This window comes from Zootoca vivipara, chromosome 15, assembly GCF_965207765.1.
Source record: "Zootoca vivipara chromosome 15, rZooViv2.hap1.1, whole genome shotgun sequence".
In the NCBI taxonomy this organism is placed as follows: domain Eukaryota; kingdom Metazoa; phylum Chordata; class Lepidosauria; order Squamata; family Lacertidae; genus Zootoca; species Zootoca vivipara.
This window is the reverse complement of record NC_142598.1, coordinates 15,471,316-15,498,576: the sequence shown is the minus strand read 5'-3', so window position 1 is coordinate 15,498,576 and position 27,261 is coordinate 15,471,316. Positions and strand designations below refer to the sequence as shown.

Here is a 27,261-nt window from a genome sequence, read left to right as displayed (position 1 = left end):
GATTTTTCGAGCGGAGGTTGCCTCGCTAGACGAATTCGTTTTATGAAAAAATTGTCTAGCGAATCGCGGTTTCCCATAGGAACGCATTGAAATTCAATTAATGCGTTCCTATGGGCAAAAAAAAAATTCAATGCATTCCTATGGGATTCGCTAGAGGAATTTTTCGTTATAAGAAAAGACCCGTGGAACGAATTAAATTCGTCTAGCGAGGCACCACTGTATTCTGCCTCACGGATAGTGTGAATACCAATTTTTTCTCATTCTACGGAATTATGTTGTGGAGCTCATAACACATACAAGTGGAACCTGCAACGAAATATTGCTGTGCAGAGTGGTCAGGGTTCCAGCCAGACCACCGTTAATGATACTCCATTACATTTCTCTTCCATTAGTTTTCCATTTCCCTTTCCACATCTGCCAGTCAGCCTTCCATTCCTACCAAGCATGTTCAGCCCTCCTCAGCAGGCTGTTTTGCAGCTCTCCGCTCTCTTTTGGGATTCTTTTATTCTGCATATATGTACTTCTGCAAACCTTTGAGTTTTCCCAAGCCTGTTGATCTTGTGGGTGGCTGATGTCATATTGCCCATATCAGGATCTGCACTCAGATAATGAATTTGTTGTTCTGATATAGGATCTTATGCCCCTGTTTCCAGCAAAGGTTGAGGTCTTTTAAGACTGGTCACAAAACCGTACTATGCAGAATTCTGTGATGCTAAGGCAGGGGTCCCCAGACTTACCGGGCTTCGGGCCGGTGCCCGCCGCGGCAACCGCGCGGCGGGCCGGAGGGCAGGGGAGTGCGCACCCGTGCGCATGCGCACATGCACACGGTCGGGGGGGGAATCGCCGAAAATTGCTTGTGCGCATGCGTATGGGCGCCCCCCGACCCGGAAGTGCACCGGAAATGACCTCTTCTGGGTCGGGAGAGGCCCATACGCATGCGCACAAAGGATTTTCGGCGATTTTTTTCCGATTTTGAAGATCGCCGCCGCACCGCGCGCCGTAAGAGCGGGCGGCGGCAGCGGGCGGCGGGGGTCGCCGCGGGCCGGATTGGGAGGCCAATTGGGCCGCATCCGGCCCAGGGGCCGTAGTCTGGGGACCCCTGTGCTAAGGCATTTTTTTCTCTGGACATAAATGGTAATTCTTGAGTGGCTGTAGTCTGAGTTGGCATCTCCTCTGGCTTATATTTCTGCCCATTGGGAACTCTTGGGAAACATACTCTTTCTCTCTCTTTTTAATCCTTTACTAACTCCAGATCTTTTGAGCATGTGGCTCTGATGTCCTGACCTCAACATTTCAGTCAAGCACATTCCAGCCCTATGATTTCATGACACCAGACTGAACTCCCTGCTATGTTGCCTTCTGACTCTTGCAGGGTGAATAAACAGTGAGCGAAGCCTGTAGCCGGGCGCAGTGTGGCTTTTAGCACCATGATTTCAGAATTCTCATTTTTAATGAATATTATTTTAAGTTGAAATGAAACGCTTTGTGCAACTCGTATTTTATTATTAATGAGGTATCAAATGCAGAAAAATATTGTGCAATAATAACTGAAGCGTTGTAAGTATTTTAAAAACCATCAGCACAAGGAAAAACTTCATTATTGCATCATTTTGCCAAAACTATCAATAATCTACCACTTATATTCCCCTCATTACACAATTGTAATGGCGCGATTTGTTAATCTGAGACCATTATATGTTTAGATTTCATTTCCACATTTCCTGCATGATTCATTTTATCTCCCCCGTGCCGTAGCATGTGTCAAGCGCTTTAGTATTTAAAATGTGCCAGCAGTATTTGAAATTTAAAGTTAAGTTTTGAATCCAATTCCACTGATTTTGTCACTAGCTACTCTGACCATTGGGAGTTAATGTGGCATTGCTCTTTTTGAAATACATAATCCATTTACTGAATTCCACTCTACTTGAACCTCTTAGGCTGGAGTTTATTCCCACTCACCTGAAAGTACCCAGATAAATCTGAGTAGACACATGTAGGATTGCACTGTTAATCAGACAGTGTGTCATTCAACCTCTTGGCTCCTGTTTGATGAATGGTTACTTAAAAAAAAACAACTACTGCTTTATCACTGCCATTGATTTTTCTAAGAGGCTTTCATTATCTGCTGACATAATATTTTGTTAACGTTTTGTGGATATAACAAAGTAATTTCCAAGCTTATACTTTCTTTTATCCTTATAAAGTTTTATCTACAGTTAGATAACAGTACAGTTGTACTGCGTTGGAACATATGTAATTTCCTTCATCCATATCCAATTTGAGCTCAGTATTTTTTATAAAGAAAATAGCGGGTTTGTGAGAAGATGAGGCACCTTGGCTACAGATGTACTGTACTGTAACTGTCATGCGTTTTCCTACTTAGGCTGTAACTACTTGCACTTACGAGCTTTCTCTGCTCCAGCTCTTAATGACTTGAATGAGTGAATTGTTTCTCTGATGCAGAGAGCCGGTCAGGGCTGAGATTTGGACGACATTATAGCGAAAATCAGATTCTCAGTTAGAATCCCTAATAGTAACTTCACCTCTTCCCAGCTTTAAACATCAGCACATGGGAAATATTTTAAGTAAAAATTATTTCCAGTTGATTACAGGGTATTCTTGTTGGAGTGTTTGAAGTGGAATAGATCAGACCTTGGCAAGCTTGGGATGGAAGAAAGCAAATGTTGTAATTTAGCTAAACTTTGCATGTGTAATTTTTTTTAATCTCTCTTCCCTCTCAACAACAAGAAGTTAGTTCTTTCCAGGCATTTAATCATTTCAGTTGTTCCTCTATGAACTCTCTCTAAGCAATATATTTTTGTTATTGCTGAAGTATCCATAATGGGTCACGGTATTTGAGTGTTTGATTGTGCACTTAGTGTGATCACTCCTTGATTATTATTATTTTAGCTTCACATCATACTACAACTTTCATTAGCAAATTGCAACTGTTCTGCATGTTAAGGAAACCTTGCTGTTTTCTTCAAGATAGCAGGTTTCCCTTTTTTAAATAATAATAATAAAAAAACCACCCAGCATTTTTCTGGTAGGAAAGAGGGCATGTGTCTACCACACAAAGCTGCCTTTTACTGAGTCCTATTGATTCATCAAGTTTAGCGATGTCTCTTCTGACCGTTGCTGACTATCTAGGGTCTGTGTCAGAGGGTCTCTCCCTGCCTCTTCTCTCTTTGATTCTGTGACCCTTTTAACTGGAGATATCTGGGACTGAACCCAGCATCTTCTGAATGCAAAGTGTGTGTGTGTGCTTTACCGCTGAACCACGGCCGCTCCAGCAACTGCCCACTACTCCACATGGCAGATTACTTCTGAAACTGGGAGGGGTTTCAAAAGCTGCTGGTGGTATGGCATAGGATCTGTTGCTTTTACAAAGTAAATACGAATTTGACGGCATGTCCCGAGGCACCTCTTAAGGGTAGGGTTATAAGCAGAGGAAAGGGTACCCTCTTTCTATAGCATCAAGTAAAATACTGTATTTTTCCGTGTATAAGACTAGGTCCCCCCCCCAAAAAATTAATGCCCAGAATTAGGGTGCGTCTTATACACAGATAGTGCTGGGGGTGGATTTTCTTAAATCTGAGTCCCCCAAAATAGGGGGTGTCTTATACATGGGGGCGTCTTATAGACGGAAAAATATGGTATGCCCTCTGTCCTGATATAGTTTGTGCTTTTTTCACTCCCATTCCACAACATTGGCTGCCACATATGGGGAATACAACACAGCAGGGTGATAATGTTAGACAAATGTGGGGAATTTTTTTTTACTATCCATTAACGGAGGAGGTGAATACGACACTGGGATGCAGTTTTGTGTAGCAGCCCTTTTGTTTTTGGAGAAACAGCCTTGGAAGAAGAAGTATTGCATTTGAACATGAGCTTTGGTTATCCATCGAAAGTGGAAAGAAAAGTTAAAAGGGCCACCCAGAAAGTTGCTTTCCTTTTTAGAGATCAATCTGTCAGAGCTCACTTATGATTGATGATTTAAGCAGATTCTTTAAAAAGACAAATACCAGCGAGGGAACCTTTGAATATCTCAGGGTGTGGTTTTGCCACACACACACACACACACACATACACACCACCTTACTGAATAATATAACTGGACAGCCATACTTTAGAGTTTCCTTCTTGAGTCAACAAGAATATTTGTCTCCCGTGGGAATAAGGGAGATGGTTAATATCCCAAAAACATTCTGGCATACTGTACAGAGAAAAAAAGAACTAGCAAAAAGAAATGGAATAACCAGAGCTGAGATAATGATACTCCCATTATAGTTTTTTGAGGACATGACGACATTCTTTCTTGAGTGTCAGCTATTTTCTATGAAGGTTTTAGCCGAATAATCTCTTCAGCTGTTTTTGAAGTGTATAACCTGATGCTGTGAATTCTTACTCGGAAGAAATTTCCACTGTGTTCAGCAAGGCTTACACAAAAGTAACTACGCTTAGATTTGCAGTCTTCAAATAGCAGTACATAACTGGTATTGTAGCAAACTTACAGTCTTCCACTGATAAATAACAGTGGTTCTTTATATTTAAGCCTTGCAATTTTGTTCTTGTTCCCAGCACTCCAGCAGTTGTTTTAAGAAAAACACAAATCTTCAACACCTAAAGCTGACTAGGAGTTGTTATAGTGCTGTCATGATGTTTTCCAATATAATAAAAGTTAAAAAAAAAGAAAAAGGATGCTGATCAAGGAACTTACAGTCTAAATTTAAAGGGAGGGGTTATACAGGTAAACAGGATACAGAAATAAGCAAGTACAGGTGCACTTAATAAGGCTTTGTTTCAGTTGAAGATGAGGGTTGTGGGCTCCAGTAAAATACTATGTGGGGGAAGAAATGTGCAGGGTTAAGAGGTGGCACATCCACACTATAAACCTGTATCATTTCTAAATCACTTACATATTTTTTTATCTTTTGCTTCCACGAACCATTGACATTTTTGTTAACCACTTGAACATCACTAAAAGGTAGATTGCCAAGATCCCCAGCAATTTTCAACTTGTCTATTATTATTATTATTACTATTATTAATTAATTAATTAAAAATGACTGCCTTGGAATAATATATCACAACTCTGTCAAATTGTGGAAGATTGAGCTACTAGGGCACAATCCAATTTAAAAGCTGTATGTTCAGTGCCCTTTTGAAATGAACAGAAGCTCATGAGCCCCCAAAGTGGTGCGATTGAGAGTACAGTGGTGCCTCGCAAGACGAATTTTTCGCAAGACGAATGCATCTTGCGATCTGATGGTGACTTGCAAGACGAATTCGTTATGCGAAAAATTCGTCTTACAAATCGCGGTTTCCCATAGGAATGCATTGAAATTTAATTAATGCGTTCCTATGGGCAAAAAAAGAAATTTCAATGCATTCCTATGGGAAACTGCGATTCGCAAGACGAATTTTTCACAAAATGAATTGACTCGCGGAACGAATTAAATTCGTCTTGTGAGGCATCACTGTAATTGTATAGTTTACCATATGCTCAAATATCCATACTGCCTGTATTTGCCCTATGTTTCTGCACAGAAAGTTGCAGGTATATGTACCTTGGAACTATCATATTGTTTGGTTCCCTGTGATTGTTTGCTACACTAATGATTAATTAAATTATGGCTTGGCTCCAGAATAAAGGTGTGAAAAGGATTTTCTCTGGGATTCAACCAACCGGGATCCCTCATCTGGGAAACTACCTTGGTGCTATCACAAGCTGGGTGAAGCTACAGGAAGAATGCAGCTCTGTGTTATACAGCATTGTGGATCTCCACTCCCTCACCATACCAAGGGAACCAACAGTTTTACGCACAAGCATCTTAGACGTCACTGCTGTTCTCCTTGCCTGTGGCATCAGTCCGCAGAAGTGTTTCATTTTCCAACAATCCCAGGTCAGTAACTCCCTCTGGTTCTGCATCTGATTTCAGTGGACAGAACATAGCTCCACTTAGACCATCTCTCCCCCCCCCCCCCCGGTTATTATCTATATACAGTGGTACCTCTACTTACGAATTTAATGCGTTCCAAACGCACATTTGTAAGTAGAAAAAATTAGTAAGTCGAATCCCATAGGAATGCATTGGGAGAAAAATTCATAAGTAGAAAAAATCCTATCTAAACCGCATCCAAGATGGCGGACGGAGCTCCATTCGTAAGTAGAAACATTTGTAAGTAGAGTTATTCGTAAGTAGAGGTACCACTGTATGTGCTTTAGAAGTCAAAGCCAGGTTTGGGTAATTTTTTAGCATACTTACTGTGGTCAATAGATAAAGGAGACGGGGGGTTAAATCACAGAACTGAATAGTTTTGCATAAATTTCCCCCCCCCCCATCTTGCATCCAACAGATTGTACAAAAGGGAAAAACCTGGGGTATATTATTTGGTTATTGATGTAAACCTCCAAAATGTATTTTGTATAGTTAACCTTTTACCTCTGTCTTCAGTATATTTTATTTTATTGCTATGGCTAGTGGCTGATGCAAATAAAGATTCATCTGATCTGATCTGGGGTATATGCAGGTTAGAATTTTGAAAACCACACTGCCTTATCTGGTGAGAGAAGTCTGCCAGCTATATTTTGAAATGAGACCTTCTGCGAGATAACTCCATTGGCTCAGCTGCTGATGAATTAACAGGATGTGTAAGGGCGTTCTGACTGCTCAGAATGTTTTGTTTTGTTTTGTTTTGTTGAAAAGTCCAGAGCTTAGGGACAGATATTAATGGAAAGAGTGGAACAAAGTACTGTAAACAGTACCATTGAGTGTTGATCAGATGTCTGAACAGTATGTGAGTTTGTCTGCATGAGTAGTATGTGAATGAAAAAGTGAGAGAACGAGGGAGGAGGGTATGAATGAAGAGAGGATATTAAACACAAGAAAGCATGTTGGCAAATTTGTATAACTCCATTTGCTAGTTTTTGTTTATTTAATTCCTTGGGAGCCAGTGTGCTGTAGTGGTTAAGAGCGGTAGACTCATAATCTGGGGAACCGGGTTTGTGTCTCCGCTCCTCCACATGCAGCTGCTGGGTGACCTTGGGCTAGTCACACTTCTCTGAAGTCTCTCAGCCCCACCCACCTCACAGAGTGTTTGTTGTTGGGGAGGAAGGGAAAGGAGAATGTTAACCGCTTTGAGACTCCTTAGGGTAGTGATAAAGTGGGATATCAAATCCAAATTCTTCTTCTTCTTCTTCTTCTTCTTCTTCTTCTTCTTCTTCTTCTTCTTCTTCTTCTTCTTCTTCTTCTTCTTCTTCTTCTTCTTCTTCTTCTTCAACACTTTTAGTTCTTAATGTGGATTTACAACAACCATAACCATTTCTAACAGCTACAAAATTAATAACTGAATGGTATGTGATTACTTTTAAAAGGTTTTAGGTGTTCTGAGTGTTTTGAATGGGTTTGAACTGTTTTAAAATGTTTTAAATATGCCTTTTAAAACTTGAACCTTTTAATGTTTACTACCCTGGGCTCCTTTTGGAGGAAGAATGGGGTACAAATGTAATAAATACAATAAATAATAATCATGGTTTAAAGAACTGACCCAACACCCCTGAATAAAACCAATAAAGGATACAACTAAAATACATCAGAACAAAAACCTTGCAACATTTGATTTCATATTAAATGTATTGTCTTATAAGAGAGGGAAGGAGAGTTAACTTATACGGGACAAAAATGACTCTACTAAATGGAGAACATCTAGCCCAGACACCCCCAAACTTCGGCCCTCCAGATGTTTTGGACTACAATTCCCATCATCCCTGACCACTGGTCCTCTTAGCTAGGAATCATGGGAGTTGTAGGCCAAAACATCTGGAGGGCCGCAGTTTGGGGATGCCTGATCTGGCCTAATCCAGCCAAAAGATGTTATACACTAGAGAATAAACAGATCAGCCAAACTGTATTGCCATAATGTTTCAAAACTTTCATTTTATTTTAGGACTTAACAATGTATTCATAATATTTACCTGTTTACAAATGTATAACGGGAGTCCTTTGGGAGCCACCAGTCCTCTAAAAAAAGGTAGCAAAATTACTGCATTGGCACTCAGCAGCAAAATTTTCCTCTTTCTGAGTCCAAATTCAAATTGCAAAATTGGCACACTTTCTAGGTAAAGGGTGTCACCTTCCAAAGTCAAGAGAGAGATTCCAGGCATCAGGAAAATGTTAGTGTTCTTGTTTGCTCCTGTTGGCGAACATCAACCATCAGTCAATTGGCTTGATAAATGAGATCACTCAGCAGCTGCAATAAGACCTTCTATTTAACTATTACTGTCATCTCCCATCTACGTTGTATTTCAGGGGTAGGGAATTGCTGGCCCTGGGGGCTTCCCCATCTGGTCTGCACCCCCCCCCCCAGGTAGCAATTAGCTCTAATAGAAGGCTGTTTTCAAATGTAATTGCTGCATGGGGCAAGGACGATCTTTGTGGAGATTATCTGGGGAGGGAAGGACTATAGCAGATAGAGTCACTCACCTCCCAGCAGCTGAGTCACTGCTGCTTACCAATAAGGAGAGGGGCAAGGCAGCAGGGAGCTGGGAGTGGTGCAAAAGCTGCAGCAGAAGCATCCTGCTGCTACTGCTGGTGCATTTGCACCATGCTGACCTCCCTGCCAAATTGCCCCTCCCACTCTCCTTCCCAATTGTTGTAGTTGTTGTTGTTTAGTCGTTTAGTCGTGTCCGACTCTTCGTGACCCCATGGACCAGAGCATGCCAGGCACTCCTGTCTTCCACTGCCTCCCGCAGTTTGGTCAAACTCATGTTCGTAGCTTCGAGAACACTGTCCAACCATCTCATCCCAATAAGCAGCAGCAACTCAGCTGTTGGGAGGTCAGGTGAGTGTCACTGTGGTTTCCACTACTGCGGTAGCGTTAGCCCTCCCAAGCTGCATTCTCCATGAAAATCTCCCTCACACAGCAATTACGCCTGCAGGCGTGGGCAGTGAGAATCTGCACGTATCTGTGTTGTGTGTGAATGCAAGTGGATGTAAGGGTGTTTGTGAGTAAGTGAATGAATGGTGTCCATTGTGTGTGTTAGGTGGGGAAATGCATGTGAGAATGTGTGAGATAACATGTGTGAGTGGCCCTTCCCACTTTTGCATTTGTTCCGCCCATCAGTAGCCCAGAATCCCCCCCCATCCCCCAGAGAAGTAGGCACAAGGGAATGTGTCTCTCAGGCTGGAGAAGTGTTGCCCACCCCTGAGCAGTGGGCCGAATGTTGAGCTTCAGTCTAGATTGAGAACTCACATGAAGCTTGGTGACTGACTTCAGGCTAGGTTTGTTGGGAGGTAAAATGTATACTGCCCTGAGCATCTTGGAGGAAGGGTGAGACACACATGTTAAAATCATTCAAGACACAATGCATTGATTTGCTTATTTAAAAATGAGGCCAGGAAAAAACCCACAAGGGTGGATTACAATAAACAATAAAATACAGCAATCAAACAAAAAGAAGCACCGGAGAACAGGAAGAAGCACTACTCTCAAACCTCTGAATCTAAGACTGACATGAAGATATTGATTAAAATACAAGGTACCCTGTCAGGGGAGAAGTTTTGGTTATAGAGTTGTACCTTGAAAGTCAAATGGGAGCCAAAAGGTTCGAGAACTGAGCTGTTTGAAAACCAAGGTACGACTGTATATGCCTTTGGTTATATATGCCATGGCAAATCACCATCACCTTTTCTCTTCTGTCAGGCTTTTCCAGGCAATTATCATTCCACAATAGTTAGCTGATTTCTGATTTTAACTTCTTAATATGGTTTTTAGTGTATGGTGCTATGTGTAATTGTTACAAACTGCTCTGATATTATAGCAGTGTATAAATATTTTTTCACAAATGAGTAAACGTTTGTTTCATCAAGAAATAAAACAATGGCAGTTTCGTGTAATAGCGTTGGATGTAAATGGAAAGGGAGACAGAGAGTTCTTTCAGGAGGCTCCACCCCAGTACGTTGACAGATTAGAATTGAGGACTTTTGGAATAACTGGATGAAGGGCTGCAGAGGAGGAGAGCAACTGCGACTGCCTTGAGTAGAAGGAAACACCTGAATCCCAGCAAAAAATACTGAAATTTTGTCCAGTAAGAGCCCTAGGGATGCGATGCAACATATTGGATGATCACATCTTTGGGGAAATCAGCTAATGGACATAGCTTGCTTCCTATGGGAAACAATAAATAGAGGGATTTGTAATGCTGATGTTCTTCCAAGTATTTTTAGCTATGCTGCAGGAAACATTTTCTGAGAAAGATAATATCTATACGGAAAACAGGCTTTTCCATCAGGAGACACGAAAGGTTTTGAGCTGCTGCATATTACGTCACTGCCACTGCCTTGGCCTAAGTTTCTAGCAAAGGTTTCATTTAGTTGGTATTCCGCTAGCAGCACCTTTTGCAGTGTAGTCCTGGGCATGTCTACTCAGAAGTAAGTCCTGCTGAGTATACTGTCATACCTCATGTTACGTCCGCTGGGGGTTACGTCTTTTCAGGATACGGACGCACCAAACCCGGAAGTTCCGGAACGGCCTCCAGAACGGATCCCGTTCGCAACCAGAGGTACCACTGTAATCTCTGTGCATAGAATCGCAGTCATCGTGTAGGATTTGTTGTTGTGGAAACCGGCAGAGTGTGTGACTCAGGCAAAAGAAAATCAACCACTTTTCATTGCATATGCAACCTGGACAATACCTTAGCATTTAATTCCTAGGGGCGTTGGTTTTGCCATCCTTCTGACCACTATGAAAACATCTGGCTGTTGCTGGTTGAGGATTAGCGAATTCTTGGCTGCAGATATCTTCTACGGTATGGTAAAGGAAGATCCTCTAGGCGGAGGGAAGTGGAAATCATTAGTACTGATTGCAACATGCAGTGAACAGTTGCCAAATTGGAAATAGAGTCCTTGTTTCAGGAAAGCCCATCAGACCACTAATCTACAAGAGTCATGGGTTAATGTGCATTAAGTACTTGTCCTGTCATGTAGAAGTAAAAAAGGTTTCCCCTGAAATATATGCCTTTGCTGCTTCCATCACCATCACATGCCAATAGCACAATGCAAACGATCCCCCTCTTCTCTCTTTTATAACTAGCCCCTCTGTTTCTGGGCCTAATACAAGCTGCATTTTGTTCTGATGTTCAAATCAGCCAATGATATGAATTAATTCTTGCCCTCCAAAGCAGAATCGGAAACCATGGTTTCAAACGGGTTGATTTCTGGTTACATTAAAAATAACAACAATATTTTATCTTTCAGTGAACAATTTAAAATTTTTAAAACTTTCTTCTGTAGTGAAGAAAAACATAGAACATTTTGGGACTGTATACAGAAAGTTGTTCTTGACAGAGGTAGAGATTTCTTCTCGTTCACTTAGTTTTCTTTGGTGGTGATAGCATGCATGGCAATTTTCAGAAGGTGCCATCAGTCGGTTCTGGATATTTTGAGTGTTAATTTTGCTTTTGTTGTTTGAACAGCCATCGCTTTATGCCTCAACTTTCAGCTCAGCAGCTCTTTCTCACTATCTTAACTTGTGAAACCCTGTGCAACCTTTGGTGCAAAGGCAGAGAGTGTGGCGCCCTCTAAACATTGTGGACTACAGCTCCCATCAGCGCCAGCATGCATGGCTAATGGCCAGGGATGGTGTGAGTTACAGTCCACAACATTTCAAGGGAACCATTTGCATTTGCAGATGAAGCTAAGCAGGTGTGGGTCTGGTCAGTATCTGGATGAGGAACCACCTTGGAGCTCCATGTATGTTGCCTTAAATTCTGCGACAGAAGAAAGCCGGGGTAGGAATGCCCTAAATAAATAAATTGCTTGGGGTGGGGTGCAATCAGTAGGTCTGATGAGGAATTGTTATGTCTTCTGCCTGGAGATCTCTCATTTAACGTAAGAAACCACCAAGAATGGAAGTCATTAAAATCGTTATTAAATCAAGTGTCTTATCAGTGGGGAAAGTAAGTCTATTATTATCCCTTAACACGGCTGTGTTTATTTGGTTGATGGATTAAAATTAGAGGGGCTTTAATGTAAACTGATGCTGTCATGCCAGACTGGTGATTGTTGCATGACCCTATAAATTGTGTCTTTTGTCGCTCTTCCTTTGATGTTCTGTGCCAGGGGCTGCAACCTGCCAGCCATTGTGGGCATAATCTGGCTCGCCAAGCCTTTTTGAAAGGTCTGCCAACCCGCAACAGCTTGCTAAAGAGGCAAAAGCAGGTTGAAGGAGTCAGAGAAACAGTAAGGAGCTCTCAGGTCTTCTCTGGCGTTCCCCAAGTGCTCGGCCATCTCCAACCCTCGGGAAACATTGCAGCCGACTGTAGCTTCCTGAGCACTTTTATCTGGACCTCAATGGTTCTCAGTGATGGTGATAGGCAGTATGGGATGGGTGGCCATACCCACTCTTTCAACAGCAACCAGTGGCATGTAGTCCCAGAGGGCAATGGACTCCTTGGCCCAGAAAAAGTTAGCCACCCATCGTGTGTGTGTGTGTGTGTGTGTGTGTGTGTGTGTGTGATTTATTAATTTACAAAAAAATACCTGCATTGTCTCTTTTTTCAAGTTGTGTTTTTTACAGATCAGTTTCATTTGTTGTGAGACATTAGCGTAAAAGAAAATAACTCACCCTGAAACTCACTCACAGATGGTACCTAACACCAAGGAAACTAGCACTAATACGCCCAGGAACCTCACCAAAATGCTGGAGAGTGTGCACCTCCACAGGCACATACCTCCACATGTGGTGGGAATGTCCCGAAATCCGACTCTTCTAGAGATCAGTCATACAAGAAATATGCAAAATAACTAAGCAGGTACTAAAAGTCACCCCAGAACTGGCCCTACTAAACATCTTCCAAGAGAATAATGCCCACTCACATCACAAGGAGCTCATACCCCACCTGCTCTCAGCAGTCAGAAGCATCATAGCCAGACACTGGAGAGACCTGTCAGGAGTAAGCATGGATCAATGGTATCAAACAGTATGGGAAACATCTTTATTAGAAAAAATTAGCCACCCATTTTATGAGAACCTAAGAACCTGCAGTGGAAGACAGGAGTGCCTGGCGTAGGGATTGTAGGGAAGGAAATTCCTAAGAGAAAAGTATCGTTCTTTATGTATGCCACCACAGCAGCGAGACTTTTGATTGCTAAATACTGGAAGCAGCAAACGTTACCAACGATTGATGAATGGCGGATGAAGATGATGGAATTCATGGAACTGGCAGAGATGACCGGACGAATCCGCAACCAGGGAGAACAAGCAATTGAAGAAGAGTGGAAAGATTTTAAATTATATCTAAAAAATTATGCTAAAGTAATATTTTAAGAATAGAAATCAAGTGGTAAATAAATCTGTGGATTAGGTAAAAGAGGTTATTCTAGAATAGAAAATAAGAAATTTAGTATTAAAAGTGAATATTTAGAGGTAGAATTTGCTAAATTGGAAGTGTGTTTGAGAAACACAGGGACGGGAACCCGAGGAGGTCCCAATATACACTGTGATAAAGATAAGTGATACAGTTTTTTACTTTTTCTATTTTGTGGTTTTCTTTTTGTTTTCTTGATTCTTGAATTTTTGCTTTTTTTGTATTCATATCTCCCCCACCCCTTTCAATTTTCTGTAACCCCTTTTTTACTGTGAAAATCAATAAACATCTATTTTTTTAAAAAAAAAGGAGTGCCTGGCGTGCTATGGTCCATGGGGTCACAGAGTCGGACACGACTAAACAACAACAACAAAGAGCCTTCTAGACCAGCCCAGTGGCCCGCCTACTCCAGCATCCTGTTCTCACAGCAGGCAACTTCTTATGGGAAGGGCACAAGCATGACCTGAGCACATCACCACCCACCACTCCTGTGGTGTCATGGCTAGTGGTCATCGATAGCCTTATCCTCCATGAATTTGTCTAAATTTCTCTAAACCTATGTGGTTTCCTGTTTGACTTGATTCTGACTGTAATCTTTGGTTACAGGTAGGTAGCCGTGTTGGTCTGACGCAGTCAAAACAAAATAAAAAAATTCCTTCCAGTAGCACCTTACAGACCAACTAAGTTTGTCATTGGTATGAGCTTTCATGCGCATGCACACCGAAAGCTCATACCAATGGCAAACTTAGTTGGTCTCTAAAGTGCTACTGGAAGGATTTTTTTTTATTTTGTAATCTTTGACAAATCAATATTTAAACTTGAGTTTATAAAAGAGAAAACTGAGGGAGAGGGAAATGTTGTTTCCCGAAAGTTAAAGGTCTGAAGTGCAGGCTTCTTCCTTAGTGTACGCCTCCATATTGTGAGAAAAACAGGGTGGGGGAAAACAATGGTTTTGTAAAAAATAATAATCTTTTTTTTTAAAATGGATTTTTTAAAATTGAAATTGGATTTTTAAAATAAAATGCTTTTGGAGGAAAAAATCTTTCTAAAGATAGTTTTCTGTTTAAGTTACATTATAGCCCAAAGGCTATTCATCAGGAAACAAGGATTTGTTTTAAGTTTTCCTTGTGTGCTAAAACTCAGTCTATTTTTGTTTTTTTAAAAAAAGTTTAACCACATCAGTTAACAAACATGGATACATATGCTATAATGTTATTGTTTAGTTAAATAAATTGTTGTTAAGGAAATGGTTGTTTTTCTCCTTCCAATAAATTACTGCAGAAATGTTGTCCAAATATAAACAGTTAACTTAAACCTCACAATAATTATCTCTCTATGTATTTCTAATAGTATAACCAAATCAGTAATTTTTGATATAACTGTAAAAAATTTATTATTCCAAAAATGAAAGCTTCATCTGGTTGTAAATATTAAGATTATAAGGATGTGTCTTTCTGTAAAAATAAATAAATAAATAAAATTAAATCAAGTCTTACTGACTAGTGATTTAAATCAATTTGATTTAAATCAAATCCACCCTGGAGAAAAGTATAAAGGTACTTTTGCTATAATAGAATCATTTGAAGTTAGCTTCCTCCTCCCGCAAGTCAAGCACAAAATCTCTCAACTTTTCTTTCCTTCTTTAGCATCACATACTGGAAACCAGCAGTTCATTTAGAGAGAATTGGAGGTGATAAAGAAAAGCCCCGCTGAGCCACTGTTGTTCTGGCTTTGCAAATATTTGAAGCACTAACAAAAACCTGCAGAATCTATGGACAAATAGGGCATCGAATGGGTGTGTGCCCACCAGAGGCAATGCACACTCACCCCACAGCCTTCAGCTGTTTATTTAAGTAAAGTCAGTCTCCAGTACTACTGTCTGTTTCTTAATAAGTGTGAAACATCCATTCACTTAGCCTCTGCCAACCACTTCATGTTTTCTAGGAGGAAGTGATAAACTGCTCCAGTTCGAGTTCTGTATTTCGCGTGGACCAGGACAGTGATGCGCTGTCCTTCTACAATGTGTTAATGTTAGCATTACCTAATGCATTGAGCAGTGGTACTGGGCAGCAGGATCAAATATTTGGAAGGGTGTGTGTTGTGAGAGAGAGGGGGAGAGAGAGAGGGAGGGAGGGAGGGAGAGGGAGAAAGAGAATGATGCAGTTGTTCCAACCATATTTGGACCTGTTGCATTTGAGATCAGCATTCTGGTTAACTCTGGTGGGCTAAAATGCAATTTTACAGTTCCTCTTGAAGCTGAGAAAATATGCTTTACCTGTCCCTTAGGGTAGAGAGATGGAGGCCTTTGTACAATTATGAGTCAGACAATGACTGAGAATAAAGGAACGAAGGACTGGGCCTTCAAGGCAGAAATTTATCCTCCAACTCTCACTTTCACTGTGTAGCAGTTGGGGCCAATACTGAAAAGGCCCTGGCCCTAGTTTAGGCCAATCTAGCCACCTTATGGCTCGGGATCTCCAGAATATTGTTGTTTGTGGACCTTAAGGTCCTCCGTGGGGCATACCAGGAGAGGCGGTCCCGTAGGTACGAGGGTCCCAAGCTGCATAATAGGGCTTTAAAGGTCAAAACCAGCACCTTAAACCTGAACCTGTACTTCACCGGGAGCCAGTGCAGCTGGTAAAGCACTGGATGAATGTGATCCCGCGGCCGGCACCCTGTAAGGAGCCTCGCCACGGCAGAGGGTTGCCTGGAAGTGAAAGAAAGAGGATATGTCATTCTCACCAGCTCTTATCCCCCATGGATCTACATAGCACAGATCTGTACAGAAGTACAGCGCCACTTTAGTGTGGCGCTTCAAATGACCTTTCATTTTTAACGGCTTATATGCTACTTATGAGAAGGGTAAGTCTCCCAGTCAGCCCTTGGCACCTCCAGATCAAAACAGGCACAGGTAGTATCCTTGGGAAAGACCCCTGCTTAAGATGTTGGAGAACTGCTCCTGGTCTGAGTAAACAGCATCGGGCTAAATGGACGAAGGGCTTGATTCAGATGTCACAGATTGAGCAGGGCTTGAGTGCTGAACAAGCTGTAGATCTGTGCATGCTCATTCCCTCTTCCACTTCCTGGTTTGCAGTCAGCGTAGTTGATGGTCCAACACAAGCGAACTGGTTATCTGTTACAGGAGTGACAGATCACACAGTTCAAGGATGGAGTTAACTCTTTGTTAAGCACAACCTCCACAGACTTGGTTGAGTGTCAGGCCGAATGAGTAGAGCAGCTCATTCCCGGTAGTTTTCCTCCATGAAAATTAGTTGCCGAGACTGAATGTCACCTCCTCCTCACCACAGCTTTTTCCAAGCAATCAGAGACTGCGCCTGCATAAAGCCAACCTCTCCTTCATCCATTTCTTGCCGAGCTTCTGGTTCTGGGAGACACGGGGAGGGCAGCTTGATGCAGCTGGAGCGGGAGACACCCACGACTCTTTGCCAGCCTGTCTCATCGCTGCCTCTTGGCCTCCCTCATTCCACTCTCCTGCTTCAGCTTCTGCCTCTGATTCTGAACTGCTCTCTGCCACAGACTCTCCCCACAAACTAAACTCTATTACCTCTTCAGCTTCTGACACCTCCTATTCCCAGTCTTTTCCCTGTGACCACTCATCGTTGCCCCACCACCACTCCCCAGACTCTGAGCCTTCTTCCCTTCCTGGTTCCCCTGCTGGTTCCTCCCATCATTCCTCTGCGCCCAACCGGTCTATGACATTATCATAAAAAGACATCTCTATATGTTCATAAACATGCTGTCTTTGTTTGAAAGTGGGGACTGCTACTAGGGCTGTGCTTTTGTGAAAACCCTTTGCACCTAATTGCCTATCTGATTTGTTTCAGGTGCCTGAGCATGCAGAGCTCGGCTGGATTCTGGGATGTCTCACAAGCTTGCCACGCCTGCAGCATTTTCCACAATGGAAGGTGAGGTTTCTGTTAGCCTTTCTTAGCTTAGTTGGCAGGTGGGCCATCCCTGTTCAGCTGTTACACAGGTTAAGCCTTTAGGCCTGCCCTTGGCCTTGGCCTGGCTCCTGCCATCTTCTCTTGTGCTCATTGTAAAGGTAAAGGTAAAGGGGCCCCTGACCATCAGGTCCAGTCGTGTCCAACTCTGGGGTTGCGGTGCTCATCTCGCTCTATAGGCCGAGGGAGCCAGCGTTTGTCCGCAGACAGCTTCCGGGTCATGTGGCCAGCATGACAAAGCTGCTTCTGGTGAACCAGAGCAGCGCACAGAAACGCCGTTTACCTTGCTGCCGGAGCGGTCCCTATTTGCACTTTGATGTGCTTTCGAACTGCTAGGTGGGCAGGAGCTGGGACCGAGCAACGGGAGCTCACCCCGTTGCAGGGATTCGAACCGCCGACCTTCTGATCAGCAAGCCCTAGACTCTATGGTTTAACCCACAGCGCCATTGTAGCTGTCCTCAAATAAAAAAAATTAAGGTATTAAGCCAAGTGCATGTGTCTTCTTTTTCTTCACATAAATAGGTGAAGAATGCCAGCCAAATGAATGAAGGAACAGTTGGTCTCTTCACCTATCCTGTTCTTCAAGCCGCAGATATTCTCCTCTACAAGTAAGAGTCAGAATGCACAGCTCCCTATCTTACAAATGAAGGCCACTGTGATATAACCAAGGGGACTGAATAGTTCAGGAGTGGGTGGCTTTTGAGCAACCTAGTTGTGGTGAGATTGTCCTTTCATTCTGTAGTGAATCAGTGGCCCTTCCTCACTGACAGGTTATCTCAGGCATCCCCAAACTGCGGCTCTCCAGATGTTTTGGCCTACAACTCCCATGATCCCTAGCTAACAGGACCAGTGGTCAGGGATGATGGGAATTGTAGTCCAAAACATCTGGAGGGCCGAAGTCTGGGGGTGCCTGGGTTATCTAGTGGACATTATGATTGTAGCTAATCTGTCATTTATAATCCATGAATTACCGCTAAATCTAATAATAATAATAAATTTTTATTTATACCCCGCCCTCCCCAGCCAAGGCAGAGCAGCTAACACCAAATATAAAACAACTAGTTAAAATACAACTCAACAACAAGACTAAATACATTAAAATTAAAAATATAGCCTCATACAAAAGTGGAAAAGGAAAGGGGAAATGGGAGCGGGGATCAGGTTGGCTCCAGGCCAAATGCCACACGGAACAACTCTGTCTTACAGGCCCTGCAGAAAGAAATCAGGTCCTGCAGGGCCCTGGTCTCAGGAGACAGAGCGTTCCACCAGGTCGGGGCCAGTGTTGAGAAGGCCCTGGTTCTAGTTGAGGCAATCTGATTTCCTTTGGGCCCGGGACCTCTAAGGTGTTACTATTTATGGACCTTAAGGTCCTCCGCGGGGCATACCGGGAGAGACAGTCCTGTAAGTACTAAGGTCCTAGGCCGTAAAGGGCTTTAAAGGTCAAAACCAGCACCTTAAATCTGACCCTGTACTCCACCGGGAGCCAGTGCAGCTGGAAAAGCACTGGGCGAATATGCTCCCATGGCAGGGACCCCGTGAAGAGCCTGCATCATTCTGTACCTGCTGGAGTTTCTGGGACAGCTTCAAGGGCAACCCCGCGTAGAGCAAATTACAGTAGTCAAGCCCGGGGGTGACCGTCACATGGATCACTGGCTAGGTCAGGGCGGGAAAGGTAAGCAAATCTAGCGGTTTACTTCAACTGTGATGGTGTTGTTTATTCAGAAACAGTTTGAGTGAGCAGATGTGAACAATCTCTCTCCCCCCACAACATTTCTATTTTTCTATTTCTGTTGGAAGGTCAACCCATGTTCCTGTTGGAGAAGATCAAGTCTTGCACTTGGAGCTGACCCAGGATACAGCCCGACGCTTCAACAAAAAATACGGGGAATTCTTTCCGGTGCCCACAGCCATTCTAAGTGAGTACGGTACAAAACCTATCACAAATGACTGCTTGTTGAGTAAAGTCAATCGGCTTGGGGAGCTTTTGCAGAAGAAAGAGAAGAGCGGGAATAGCCAGGTGCCAAAGTAAAGGAGTACAAAGGGAAACAGAGGTTGACAAATGCAGCTTTTGAAAAATTATAGCATGTGTTTAATCTTTGCTATTCCACTACTAGGTGTTGCCCCGACCTCTTTTCCTATCCTTTTCAGCAGTCCTCTAGAATACAGTCTTACCTCGGAAGTCAAATGGAATCTGTTCTGGAAGTCCGTTCGACTTCCAAAACGTTTGGAAACCAAGGTGCAGCTTCCGATTGGCTGCAGGAAGCTCCTCCAGCCAATCGGAAGCCACGTTGGATGTTTAGGTTCCAAAGAATGTTCACAAACTGGAACACTCACTTCTTGGTTTGTGGCATTTGGGAGCCAAAACGTTCGACTCACAAGGCATTTGTCAACCAAGGTATGACTGTATTAGGCATTTCACTCTGCCCATAGCATCTTCCAGACACTCTTAAGCAAATGGGATTTCATATGTAAAAACAGGGATGCCTAATAAAACAGTTTTCTATAGGGATGGAGGAGGCTGGTTGGCTTGATACTTTGTTCTAGGGAAGGCCCAGTTCTGTGGGGCTCAAACCCACAAACCTGAGCTGTTTGTATAGGTCAATAGTATTATCCGTATAATGCAGATGGAGGTGAAAGGCTGAGGCTTAGAGAGAACGGCTTGTCTGAGGCCACCTAGTGAACCATAGCAGAGTTGAGATTAGAACCCCGGGCTTCCCGATATGTCGCTTAGCCACGTAGTCGCTCTGTTGTGGAGCTCTCTTCTGTAATTGCATTTTCTCTTGATTTTAGCCGAATCGAAGAAGATCAGGTCACTCAGAGATCCCACATCCAAGATGTCCAAATCAGACCCTCAGAAGTTAGCCACGGTGAACATAACAGACAGCCCTGAGGAGATAATGCTGAAATTTCGTAAGGCTGTCACAGACTTCACCTCTGAGGTGACCTATGACCCTGCTCACCGCCCTGGCGTCTCCAACCTGGTCGCTATTCACTCTGCTGTAACAGGACTCAGCACGGAGGAGGTGGTACGTCAGAGTACTGGCCTTGATACTGCTCACTACAAGGCAGTAGTAGCAGAGGCAGTCATTGAGAAACTTGCACCAATTAGGAGTGAATTTGTGAGGCTAAAAGAAGACAGATGTTACCTGGAGAAGGTTTTATGGACCGGAGCAGAAAAAGCCAAAGAGCTTGCAACCCCCGTATATTCAGAAATCAAAAGACTGGTGGGATTGCATTAACCTCAAGGAAAAGCAGCTAGTGCCTTTCATAATCTGAGTTTAGCCTTGGTTATCTTGACTGATTTTGGATCCACGAATATCCGAATCATCACCTCAGGCTCATTAAATGGACCAGGCTTTGCAAAGAGCCAAATAAGCAGACATCCGAGCTAAAGAGTGCTTTTCTCCCTGCCTCTGCCCCCAAAAAGATTTGAGCTGATGGGAAAACTGAATCCTTTCTGCATGAGAAATGCAGAATGTCTTTTCTGTGGCCTGTTTGTTTTCTGGAAGGAACCTGTGCAAATTTCAGCCTTTGGTACATGTCCAGCCAAAGCCTGTATAGACTCCTCAGTAATTGCTCTGTGAACCTGAACACTCTGTTGATCAGGCTGTCTGTGGGAGAAGTGTTATCCCTACTACTGGCTCTGGCTGGTCCCTCTGGCAGTCTTAAGATGTTTTCTCACATTACATTTTGTACTCAAGTATAGATAGGTGGATACTAAATGCATTCCATCTCTGCATTACAAGCTGCATCGATGGAGGAAATGCCATGTACACAAAATACACTCCTCCCATCCCAAAATACACTGGGAAAGGATCGGCTCCAGGCTTTGGCATGTTTGATAAGGGAAGGTTGAGGTTTCACATGCGTGCCCTCAATGGAAACAGCGGGCATGTTTTTTATACTTCTGTATCAGTACCAAAAGTACATAACTGCTCACCAACTGAATTCTTGCATCTTTCCAGGTTGTGTTTGCAAGTTTAGTTGAAAAGTAATTTCTCCAGTGCAAGGGAGAGATGATCTAGCTTGGCGGCACAGTCACTGGCTTGTTGCTATATTTTCACATGTAACTAAGTTGTTCCCAAGCAGGACATGTGGGCAAAAGGCTATGGTCCCAGAAAAGTGTAGTGTTTACTGACTTCACATGTGACACCATCAATCTTGGTTCTCTGTTCTCCATCCCTTTACACTCAGATCCTCTCATTTAGCAATGCCAGGTGACAATCTGGAGGATTCTCGAAGACCCAGAGAAAATGAAGTTCCCACAGCTTCTTCCTCCGTTGACTCGTCTGTGTGTCTGCTCCCATCCCGCTCTAATGTAGTGGGTACAATGTAAAGTACTGAACATGACTGTAGGACGAATGGAAGCAATAGGAGGAGGGACAGGTAGGAGAAGCTGTGGCCTCTCAGAAAAAGCAGCTGCCATGCTTTCTCCACCAGAGGCACCTCCACACTCAGGTGCTGGCCTGAGCAGGCTGCATCTCATCCCTCTAAACAGAGGCACCCCTCTCACCACCAAAGGAACACAAGTGAACAGCAGAGAACCTGCACAAGCAACGCGGACACAAAACCCCACGTATATTAAGTCAGGCATCCCCAAACTTCGGCCCTCCAGATGTTTTGGACTACAACTCCCATCTTCCCCAACCACTGGTCCTGTTAGCTAGGGATCATGGGAGTTGTAGGCCGAAACATCTGGAGGGCCATAGTTTGGGGATGCCTGTATTAAGTAAAATAGAAACATCGCCACCCGACCCCACTTATCTCCCCCCCACACACACCTCTTTCCCCCTTTTCTTCCTAATGTCTCAACAAATGAAACCGATTTGTAAAAAAATGTTACATGGAAAAAAATACGAGAGACATTGCACACACCTTTGTAAATCAAGAAAATAATTAATAAAAATACATTTAAAAATAAATAAAATAAATAGAGGCACCCTTAAGCCTTGCCCCCAGAGTCTCCAGCAGCCTGTTTTTGCGCAGCCTTGAGATGGCTTTGCTTCTGCTAGGAGCCTGTAGGAAGAGTGGGCTTCTGGGTGCCTTAAGGCCCCTTTTCTCAACCTGGTGCCCTCCAAATGTTTGGGTGAATCAGTCTCATGAGTTCCAGACAACAAGGCCAGTGTTGAAGGACAATGGTTATTGTGCCCAGGTTGCAGAAGAATAGGCCTAATGCCTCATGTGCAACGCACAATGTGGTGCTTCCCCACTGCGCAAGAGGAGGTTACAAGTGGTGGCTTTTGAGAGGCTGCTCTATTCTCATGCCAGATGCCAGATTGCAACCAAAGGCTCTTCTGTACACTTAAAATCCCTGTGGGGGTTGTGGATGCATCTGTCTGGCTCTATTTGAAGCAATAAGAAAAATGGACAAGCCAAGCTAGCTTGGTGGGAGAATAATGCATTGACGTAGAATGAATTTATTCAGAATCAGGAAGAGCAAATGCTGTATTCTGTTTAAAACTTCGGAAGAGGGTAGAGTAAAACTATTGAAATAAATAATGAATTGTATGCAAGACTGAAAGAAACATTTATTGTTGTTGTTGTTGTTGTTGTTTTAAAAAAGCAGTGTGTAGCAATCCACAGCATAAACTCCGGGGTAGGGGGGCTTCCACTTGTCTGAATTGCTCAGCTTGCCTCTCCTGGCTTTCCTGCAAAACTTGACAGCTGCCGAACACACTTTGCAGAGAGAAGAGTGAAGTGCTGGCCCATAGGCTGTCACCGTAGCCTCCCCTTGCCCACTGGAGCGCCAACCCACCACACTGGCGCAGAGTACGTTGCAGTGCCAAAAGGGCAGGGGAATCTACGCTCGGAGAAAAAAGAAAGAAATTCTGCAACTCTCTTTAAATCATATGACAACTGTACTTCTGCTAGTCATGGCAGGGGTCAGAACACTTCAGCTCCATCACAGATGTCGGGATTTTATTCATTTCTGTCTTACCCCACCATCCTGTCTGTCTGTCTTTCTTCTGAGATATCGGCAGGCTCAGCGCCTGCCTAACTGTCAAGCATACATTTTGAGCTAGAAAGTTATCTCCCCACTCCTCTTTTTTTTAAATGATAGCCGAGGTTTTTTGGAATTCTGCATCCACTGTCAGGTTCCGTGAAATCACAACACACTGCCCATTGCAAGAAGACTGCATCTCTTGGTATTCATTGTGTGGGGATGAAAGCCTTGCAGCCTCCAGCCAGTTTTGTGTTCATTTTCTGTGTGGGTAGGTAAGCTCTCTGGGGTGGTGGTAGGGAAGGGGTAGTACCTCTGGTGGGGGACACACTCTGCTCCTTCTGGGGTCGTTTGTCCACATTTGGTCTCCACCTTGCAATCAGCTCTCACCTGTGGCTCCTAGAAGCTGTCAGCATGTGACAGCAGCCACACCCCGGGAAACGACTTTGGCTGGCCAGCTAAACCAGGTGGGGCTCAAACCCTTGGTGAATGAGAGACTTCCCCTGTGTCAGAGACTGGGCAGAGGAGGAATGGTGGAGACCACCTCCCCAGCTTGAAGGAAGAGCAGGACAGTTTAGATTTACAACAGGGGTTTGAGGGAGGTCACAGCTCAAAGGCAGATGAGGGCGAAAGTTGGGAAATAATGGGAGAGGAGGAAGAAGCAGCACCAGGAGGGCGACAGCTGACGGACACAGTGTCTATAGAAAACATTCCAGACCGCCTCCCCTCCCAGAACCCGGCGAGCCTTGAAAGTATGAGAGCAAAGAGCTCAGAGACAGAGGGCACTTAGCAGCACCTGTAGGAGAGACACTGAGCTTGACGAATGAGGAAGTGGGAGAGACGGGGGCTGGAGATTCGCTCGGGACAGCGCCATTATCCAAGACGCTGGGTTCTATAGCCTCTCTCTGTAAACACTGAATAAAAAGCGGACGGTAAGAAACATTTCCTTTCTCTTTGTACTTTCCTGGGCAAGCGGCCGGGAGTCGCTGGCAGCAGCCTGACACCCTGCATGCAAAGACAGGCTCTGGCAAATTGAGTAGACGAGACCAATAGTGGGTCCAACAGTCAAGGTGGCAGTTTTTGCATGTACTGTAGAGGGAAGAGGGGAGCAGACAGGGCTCATCAACCTAGGAAGGTAGCCCATCTAGGAGAAGGAGTAAAGGTAAAAGGGACTCCTGACCATTAGGTCCATTCATGACCGAATCTGGGGTTGCGGCGCTCACCTTGCGTTATTGGCCGAGAGAGCCGGCGTACAGCTTCCAGGTCATGTGGCCAGCATGACAAAGCCGCTTCTGGCGAACCAGAGCCGCGCACGGAAGCGCTGTTTACCTTCCCGCTGTAGCGGTACCTGTTTATCTACTTGCACTTTGACGTGCTTTTCAACTGCTAGGTTGGCAGGAGCTGGGGCCGAGCAACGGGAGCTCGCCCCGTCGCCGGGATTCAAACCGCTGACCTTCTGATCAGCAAGCCCTAGGCTCTGTGGTTTAACCCACAGCGCCACCTGCGTCCCTAGGAGAAGGAGTACTCTGATCCTAAACCTCTGCTGAATTGTGAAATACCTTTAGGAGAAGAAAAGGCTAAGGAGTAAACCCTACACAAATCCAGAGTAGTGTACCTAAGACAGTTTGATGGCGCCTTGTACACTTCCCGCAACTCCGGCAGCTAAGCTGGTGCAGCGTGTTGTTCTGCTTTCCTTTGTACCACATCAGCCAGGCTGAAAGAGAGGCCTTGCCGTCTGGGAAGCCCAGGACCTCCAAACACACTGCCCAGGCCTGTACCCCAGGGAGGTCACTTTGGTGCTGCTAACATAGCAGTTTGGTCACCCTTGGAAGTGCACTCCATTGTCTATCCACACACACAAGATGCCAACAACAACAAGGGAGCTGGCCCTCTGACAGCTCCCATCTTTCCTGACCATCGACCATGCTGGCTAGGGTTTATGGGAGATGGAATCCAGTAGAATCATAGAATCATAGAATTGGAAGAGACCACAAGGGCCATCCAGTCCAACCCCCTGCCAAGCAGGAAACACCATCAAAGCATTCTTGACATATGCCTGTCAAGCCTCTGCTTAAAGACCTCCAAAGAAGGAGACTCCACCACACTCCTTGGTAGCAAATTCCACTGCCAAACAGCTCTTACTGTCAGGAAGTTCTTCCTAATGTTTAGGTGGAATCTTCTTTCTTGTAGTTTGAATCCATTGCTCCGTGTCCGCTTCTCTGGAGCAGCAGAAAACAACCTTTCTCCCTCCTCTATATGGGCCTTTGACCATTTTGGTTGCCCTCTTCTGGACACGTTCCAGCTTGTCAGTATCCTTCTTGAACTGTGGTGCCCAGAACTGGACACAGTATTCCAGGTGAGGTCTGACCAGAGCAGAATACAGTGGTACTATTACTTCCCTTGATCTAGACGCTATACTTTTAATGATGCAGCCCAGAATTGCATTGGCTTTTTTAGCTGCTGCATCACACTGTTGACTCGTGTCAAGTTTGTGGTCTACCAAGACTCCTAGATCCTTTTCACATGTACTGCTCTCAAGCCAGGTGTCTCCTGTATTTGTGCCTTTCATTTTTTATTTTTTATTTTTTGCCCAAGTGTAGTACTTTACATTTCTCCTTGTTAAAATTCATCTTATTTGCTTTGGCCCAGTTGTCTAATCTGTTAAGGTCATTTTGAAGTGTGATCCTGTCCTCTGGGGTATTAGCCACCCCTCCCAATTTGGTGTCATCTGCAAACTTGCTCATGATGCCCTCATCCTGAGCAAGCTTCTAGCTTCTAGCTGGTGTGAAACTAGGCTTTATTTCACCCGAGTCAATGACCCTTTTGGCGCGTGCACACACACACACCCTTGTGCATTTGAGTTCACACAGAGACACTGAGCTTCAATGGCATGCGGCTTCACTTGGGGCAAAACACCAGGCTAGACCCCCTCGTGGCTATGGCTATGGCCTCTAGAGGACTGCAGCTTCCCCACCCGATTTACTGCCTAGCATTGTGGTGGACTGCTAGGACATACTGAAACTCTATAGGTACCAAAAAGTATTACCATAACTAGGACAGTGCTGTGGCGCGACATCTCTGTAATGATGGCTGTTGATGAAGAGATGAGAAGGGTAACTACTCTTCTTCCCTGCCTCTGCAAAGTTTCCAGTGTACAATGGTACAGCTTCCTCAACCTTACAATATGAATTTGGCTGTAAGAAAAGAGGTCTTGGTTGCAGCGCAGCTAGGGGTGAAGTGCTGCTTGAGGTGGCCACCAGGGGGTAGTATAGTCTAAAACGTACATGGGAAAATGGAGAAATCACCGACAGCTCTGCAATGGAGCATAATCGCTCAGGTTTGGGCACCGTTTCACACATTACACAGCAACAAGCATGGGATTGCCACTGAGCATACACTCGACAGGCAGCTGCAATATAAAATATTATATAAAGAAAATAAACCAAACCCAGAACACCGTATGAGAGGCATATTTTCAAAGCACTGCTTGGCACTCCATTTTGGGGTGTACACCTGGACAATGTAATGTCTGAAGCAGCCAAGTCAAGTAATCAGTCACTGAAGGCACCCTGATCTGTGCCACTAGGTTTGCTACATCCCCACATTTGGAGTAAGACCAATGCTGACATTTAGATTTTAATACAAAAGACATTTTTAGAATCAGAGGAGTCAAACATGAACATCCAGGGGAAAGGTGGTTTGTGTCTTGGGCTCCCCCACCTTCCCCCATGAAGTTGTTGTCGTTGTCACATTCCCGCTTGTTTCCTGGGCTTTTTGCTATAATTAATTAAACATAACAATAGCTTTTCTAGATTAGGAACAATCACAAAGCAGAGAGAGGAGGAGGCAGCTAAAGGGGAGAAATATGGTTCCTTTGGTTCTTTTCTGCTGCCCCTCCCTTTAAAGCAAATAAACAAAAAATGCTTGATACAAACACAGTTTGTTTCAGAACAATATCAACTTAATAGTAGATAAGTGAGCAGCGA

General features: G+C 44.0%; 1 protein-coding gene across 1 annotated transcript in view; it reads left to right on the top strand.

Annotated features, from left to right (window-relative positions):
* WARS2 (tryptophanyl tRNA synthetase 2, mitochondrial) overlaps window positions 1-22,847 on the top strand; it is a 29,134-nt gene extending 6,287 nt beyond the window's left edge. Inside the window, exons 2-6 of the mRNA XM_035097065.3 lie at window positions 5,652-5,909; window positions 17,218-17,298; window positions 17,857-17,942; window positions 19,132-19,250; window positions 20,125-22,847. Of these exons, the coding sequence (XP_034952956.1) occupies window positions 5,652-5,909; window positions 17,218-17,298; window positions 17,857-17,942; window positions 19,132-19,250; window positions 20,125-20,573 (993 nt within the window). The 3' untranslated portion in view covers window positions 20,574-22,847. The remainder of the gene's footprint in view (window positions 1-5,651; window positions 5,910-17,217; window positions 17,299-17,856; window positions 17,943-19,131; window positions 19,251-20,124) is intronic.
* The last annotated feature ends 4,414 nt before the right edge of the window (window positions 22,848-27,261 follow it).